At 54.0% G+C, this 6,752-nt stretch overlaps 1 protein-coding gene across 1 annotated transcript; it reads right to left on the bottom strand.

Moving 5' to 3' along the window:
• Positions 1-354: 354 nt before the first annotated feature.
• CCIN (calicin) lies at positions 355-2,121 on the bottom strand (the record flags this gene model as incomplete). The annotated part of the gene is made up of 1 exon (XM_082622540.1): positions 355-2,121. One exon carries the CDS (start codon positions 2,119-2,121, stop codon positions 355-357), a length of 1,767 nt encoding a protein of 588 aa, XP_082478666.1.
• Between the last annotated feature and the right edge of the window lie 4,631 nt (positions 2,122-6,752).

Raw genomic sequence — 6,752 nt, 5'->3', positions numbered from 1 at the left:
ATCACCTTGGCCAGTGCCTGGGAGATGCCTCAATCTCACCCACCAGGGATTCCCTTCCAGTCTCTGCTTGGATCTCTCCAGTGACAGAGTAGCCCTGAATTTCCACCCACTGGGAGCCACTACCCAGGAGATGCCTTGATCCCACACATCAGGGACTCTTCCAGCCTCAGCCTGGATTCCTCCAGTGACAGAGTGGCTGTGAACTTCTCCCCACTGGGGGTAGCTGTAGCCCAGCATCTCCACCTTTAGGGCCAAAGACTGAGAAGGAACCAACAGGCCATCTTCTTCTCTTTCTCTCTCTCATTAAATTGTGAATAATAATGCATTTACTTATTCTCCCACTTAAAAAGCCGTTTAAATCCTTTGAAGAATCTTGCGAGGTAGCTTGGCTAGACAGCAGGCAGGACAGTCCAGGGCCACTGGTGGGGGGGCCAGGGTCTTCCACTTGCCTGCGTTTTGGTCCAGCATGTAGGCGTTTGGATTGATGGTGTAGTCCTTTGCCTGGACATCACTGGCTGTGGTGATACCTCCACATACAAACACCTTGTTGTCTCCAATGGAGCATACAGCATGGGACACATCCAGGGGGCAGCTGTTGGGCAACAGAGGCACTACGGCAGTTGTCTTGTCGGCCTTTATCTTCTGCAGGTTGATTTCCAGACTCTGCCAGTGGCTGTACACGCAGAGAATGTTGTCCTGATGAAAAGAGAGCAGGGGCCGGTGGTTGAACTCAATGGGGAAGGTGATACACTGGACCACGTCCCCAGTGTTGGTGTCAAAGCAGTCCACCACCCCAACCCGGGCGATGTAGCCCTTCACCAAGCACCGCCCAGTGACAATGTACAGGTTCTGGTCACCCTTGGTGATCACGGCTGTGCTGTCCATAGGGACGCTCATCTTCCCTGCCAGGCACCAGGCCTTCCTGCACTCGTCATAGCGATAGATGTTAGAGACATACCTCCTTGGGGCAATGCTCCCACCCACTGAGTACACTGTCCCCCCGCAGGTCACCATGGTGTGGAAGACAAGCCCAACTGGCAGGTCGGGCAACTTGGTCCAGGAGTTGTCATCCATGTCATACCGCCAAGCCATCTTCAGCCCTGAACTCTGCTCAGTGATACCACCAGAGATGTAGATGTAGCGACCAGCAGAGGTGGCACTAAGTGCTGCTGCCCGATAGGGCATCTCTGAGAGCTTCAACCACAGGTTCTCCTGAATGATATAAGCAAACAGTCCATTGCTGAACTTGCCGTGGGCCTTTTGGCCACCTAGGATGACCACTGCATCAAGCAGGGCCCCTTTCCGCTGGTAGCTCAGCAGGCTGGTTGGCCTCTCCTGCCTGCGGTCCACAAGGACACTCTCAATCAGGGTTGTGTGGGCTGAGCTGCTCTCCATGCCCATCAGCTTGTTGCTGGCATGCATCAGCGTCTTGTTGGAGACAGCATTAAGATTGATGTAATTGAAGAACTTCTTGAAACACTTCTCCCGCTCATCCTTCCGGAAGTATACCCAATCGATGAGTGCATTGAGAGCCTGGTCCTCATTGAGCACATGCAAGTTTTCATCTCGGAGCAGGCGGCCGAAGATGACAGGTGGACAGTGCATGAAGTGCATGGAGGCCTCAGGACTGGCCCAGTAGTGGAAGTCGTCGCGAATGCCAGAGTAGGCCCAGTCTGATACCTCTCTGAGCTCAAACAACTCAGCCAAGAAGAGGTAGTGAAAGCAGTTGGCACGGTGGATGGACTTAATCAGGAAGTCACTGCAGTGAATTTGAAGGCGTGGTATGTTGAAATACTGGGCCCCACGAAGCAGCTCCTCCACATTCTTCTCTGAGATTACCACCTTTCCGCTGTAGAAGTAGTCCAGGAGCTGGTCCACCGTGGTCGGACTCAGGTAGTTGGGGTCAATGGTGATAAAGAGCTCATCAGTGGTCTTCACGTCGTTGTTGGAGATGAGACTCTTCACCCGTGGAGAGACCGCGGCCAGCACGTTGCGATGTGCAAAGAAGACATGGTGGTCCACAGTCAGGGCCATGTCCCAGTACTCTCTGCGTTTTCTCTGTTTGTTCAGGCTCTGCAGCACAAAGCTGTTGTAGTTTTTCTCGGTGAACTCCAATTTCATAGTGAATCTTGCTGGCTGAGGCAGAACAGCAGCAGGTACTGGAGAACAGATTTTCTCAGGCCTTTGGGATTCAGACTGACGGTTGTTTGCAGAGCAGTTGATCAGGGAGGAGTGGGGGTGGGAGAGAGGATGATGTCACAGAGTGGATGAGGTCATCACAATGCAGGCCCCCCAGAGGCCTTTCTCAGAGGCACAGGGCTTTTCTCCCCTCTGATGGCCCTGAGCTGCCAAGGCCAGATGCCCTGCCAGGGCCTAATGTCAGGGCCCAGAACTCAGGAGGAAACTCAGAGATGGGTCACAACTCCCACCTGGGACCTTCAACCTCAGTTCAAGGCTGCTTCTGGAATGTCAGAGCCAGTTTGGGCAGGGGTGGTGTGGAGAGGGTCAGGAAGGCCGGGGGTGGGGGGAAGGAAAGGGATTATTAGATCATCTAGAAGAATTTACATTGTACAGGAGGGAAACTGAGGCCCAGAGAAGAGAAGGGACTTGCCCAAGATCACATAGCCAGTTGGAAGCAGAACAGGGCCTGGAACCCAGGCCTTCTGTAATGTAGGATTTTTCCCACCCTTCCGGGACGCTCATAACTACTCAGCTTTCCTCTGTCTCTGATTCTCAAGCCCCAAAGCACATTTCTCTGCCAAGGCTCCTGGATATCAGAGAAGAAAAGCTCTGTCCTTTGGCTTCTGACCTTTGTGGTTACAGATACCATTCTTTATAAAATAGAGGGAGAGGCAGAGGCCACTCCCAGGAGCAGGGACACAGGAGTAAGCTGCGTACTGGGGGCTGGGAGGGCCTTCAAAGCCCTGATTATTTCAGTTCCACTGAAAACTGGGACATTCTCTCCACATTTCCAAGTCTCTAGCTTGTAAAATGTTGGGGGTTGTGATGGGTCTGCTCTCTCCATCAAGTGTGGACTTCTCTCTAAACCTCAGTTTCCTTCTCTGTGAGATGGAAATAATAATAGTACCCGCTTCAAAGATTAATAAGAGGGCTTCCCTGGTGGCGCAGCGGTTGAGGGTCCGTCTGCCAGTTCAGGGGACACGGGTTCGAGCCCTGGTCCAGGAGGATCCCACATGCCGCGGAGCAACGAAGCCCGTGAGCCACAACTACTGAGCCTGCGCACCCTAGAGCCCGTGCTGCGCAACAAGAGAAGCCACCGCAATAAGAAGCCCGCGCACCGCAAAGAAAAGTAGTCCCCTCGCTCACCACAACTAGAGAAAGCCCGCGCACAGCAACGAAGACCCAACGCAGCCAAAAAAAAAAAAAGATTAATACGAGTTTACAAGAGAAAAGGACTAGAAAGTGTTAAGCACAGTGTTTGCCTCGTAACAAAGCTTCGATAGTTGCTAGCCGCCATTACTTTAATATTACACCAGTTCGCCAAGCTCCGGCGTCCTTGGCTGGCTGCTCCCTTCGGAAACCCTTGTGGTGGTTCTCAGTTTGCGGTGGTTGGGAAGTCTGCAATCCCCATCCCCTCCGGCCGGGCTCCATGCGCTCCCTCGGCCACGCGGTGGCGCTAGAGGGTCATCTCCCGTCTGGGAGCGGCGCACCGCCCCCCACCCCCTCCTCCCTGTAGCCGGGCCTCCTAAGATCAACACAAAACACAACTGTGCCCATTTTCCAGAAGGGGATATTGAGCCCCAGACTGCGGGCGCAGGGCCGGGCGGCCAGAGAGGAGCCATCCAGACCCCGAGGGGGACCCTCGGCGCCCCGCGGGGTGGGGTGCTCGCGGGCTCGGCCGGCTCGCAAGTCCACTGCACTCCCCGCCTCCGAGCGGGCGTGGGTCCCTCGGGGTTCCCGAGGCGCGGCTGTACCCAGGAGGGGATAAGGACCAGTCGGAGCCTCCCACGGAGGAGGGCCGTCTCCTGCGGGCCCCACCCGGACCAGCCTTTGGGGGCTTCCAGGAAGGGGCTCAACACGCAGACCCTGGCGGCCTTGGCGTGGTCGTGCAGAGAGGACCTGGCCTCGGGCCGCGTCCTTGATCTCCTCCAACCTGGGCCCTGAGGCCCACTCCTGACCCTCAGGCCGTCCTTAGCGTCCCTACTAGGAAAACTGTCATTGCAGCCCGGGGAATGTGAGCCTGCCAGGTCTTTCCCTCCCTGGTGTAGTCAAGTTCTCATTATTATTCACTGTCTCTCCCTCATCCTTTCATTCCAGACCTGGCTTTTTCTTAATTTGAAAATTATTTTAAAGTACCTACCTTTTAATGCTGAATTTGTTCACCTTGATGTCTTCAGGGTGAGAGGCACTCAGTCTCTTGAGATACGTGTCTGCACAGGACTAAGACTTTCCGTTTTCCCCAAAGGAACAAAGCTTGGCTTTCAGCCCCTCCACAGACTAGCTGTGTGGCTGAGGTGAGTTCCACCTGGTCCGTTCTCTCCCTGTGAGGATAATTGAGCTCTAATTGCTTCTCCAGCTCTGATCTCTGGAGAGGGGAGGCAGAGGCAGCAGTGACTCAGGCAGAGGAGGATGAGCTCTCTTGGTGCTGCTGTCAGACGCTTGTCACTCCCATTGGCTTCCAGGCCTGCCCACCCAGGGTCAGGCCCTGGTGCTTCACCACTCCTTTGCCCGCACACCCACTTTGGTGGAGGAGGTGGCCATGCCCCTCTGTTTTTGTTTCAGGTCCCAGAACACCATGGAGGGAAGGTCTTTCATCAGATGCTTCCTTCCAGTTAAGAAAGTTGGGCTTATGGGCCGTCATGGAGACCTGAGAGCATCCAATAGACTTAACTCCATGTGCCAGACCTTGTACAGCTGGACAAATTGGGGCCCAGAGGGGGGAAGGGGCTCATCCAACTCAGTTCACAGAGCTAGGGCTGGGAGCCAGGGTTCCCAGCTCCTTCCTCTGCCCTCTGGCTGCAAAGGAGAGCCGGCAATCTGGCTTGTCTTCTCCTGTTGAACTTGTGGGAGTTGCCATCTTTAAGAAATCCATTAAAGAAGTTAGATTTGTGCCCACCGGCTCAGCCAGCTTTGTTGTCTGGCTCTTCTTCAGCCTGGAAATCTCCCCTGGTCAGCTTGTTCCTTACTCCAGTCAACTGAGGAAACAGACTCCAGCCTAAAGAGGCTGGCAGCCGGCCAGTGTCCACCACCTAGTTATGTATGTGTGTATTGGGTAGAGTGTGTCCCTAGGAGCCCCAGGAAATTCAATGACTGGTCATTGAGTTTGTGTTGCTCGTGGTAGCTGCCCAGGTGTGGCCAGAATAGGACCTCATCTCAAGGCCCTCAGCTGGGTCTCTTTACTCCATCCATCCTCAGCTTCCGGCCCAGCTCAGCATTTTCTGTTCATGGAAACTCCCTAAGGGAGGGGACTCCAATATTCTAATCTTCTGGGGAACATCAGTTGATATATCAACTTGTTGGGAAGCCCTGAAGAAAATGAAGGGTATGTTTTAAAGATACAGATTTGGGGCTTCCCTGGTGGCGCAGTGGTTGAGAGTCCGCCTGCCGATGCAGGGGACACGGGTTCGTGCCCTGGTCCGGGAGGATCCCGCATGCCGCGGAGCGGCTGGGCCCGTGAGGCATGGCCGCTGAGCCTGCGCGTCCGGAGCCTGTGCTCTGCAGCGGGAGAGGCCACAGCAGTGAGAGGCCCGCATACCGCAAAAAAAAAAAAAAAAAAAAAAAAAAAAAAGATACAGATTTGGCCTGGAACTAGAAAGGTCAAGAAGAGTCTTTCTGTATTTCCACCTGTTTTATACCTCTGACAACTGGCTTTCTCACTTCTGTGTATTTCCAACTCATAACAGGGCTTGCATATAGCTTTGGCTTGCCGTGGCCTTAATTCAAACTCGTGGCATCCGTATTTTTTCAGTTCCACAGGTAAATTCTCTCCATATTTCTTGGCTCAAATTCCCAGTCTATGGCCAGCCTAGGGATTGGCTGCCCTTGGATCACATGTCCACTCTAGACCAGTCAGCTGTGTGATGGTAGGTCACGTGATTCAAAACATAGCCACCTAAGGAGCACAGTTTACAGGGGAGAGGTTGGAGGTATTCAGAATCTTGAGTTACCTAAGATGGGAACTCAGAAGAGTTATGGATTACCTTAGTCACTGATAAAGAATCGGGCATGAATCACATGGGAGTAAGATATTACACAAACAAAAAAGATTTTATCAATATCCCTGGGTGAAATGAAGGGTACAGCATGAGCCTGTGTTCACAGTGCAACAGAGACCTTCAAAGACTGGCCTGCACAGACTCCCAGCCCTGCCTATCTCACCACCTGGAGATGCCACGGTTTCAGGCACACACAGCTTGGCTGGGTTGGTCCCTCCCACATGGACCACTTGAAGTTGTTATTCAAGAGGATTTTGTGTAGTTTGAGGCAAAACACAGAACTAAATTAGCGACTCTAAGTCCCAGCACGGGAGACATCTCCCTGGAACATTTGGGCCTGTCACACATTCCTGGAGGGAGCAGCAACACAGCTGCAGCCACAGCTGCCAGGAACACACCCCGGGCTCCCACCCTGTGTGCTGGGGGGAGGGCAGAGGCTGGAGGGCTTCCTCTGGGGGCCCTGAGTGAGCTCACCCTCACCCCCACGCTCACTGACTTCATCCTCCAAGGCTGCTTGGCCAAGAGCCCAGGCGGTGTGAGGGGCTTTCTCCCAGAACAGGCCCTGGGCCACCAGGC

The sequence above is a fragment of the Mesoplodon mirus genome (assembly GCF_964341445.2).
Source record: "Mesoplodon mirus genome assembly, chromosome: 1".
Taxonomy (NCBI): Eukaryota; Metazoa; Chordata; class Mammalia; order Artiodactyla; family Ziphiidae; genus Mesoplodon; species Mesoplodon mirus.
Note: the sequence above shows the minus strand (reverse complement) of the source record. Positions and strands in the feature narration are given on the sequence as shown.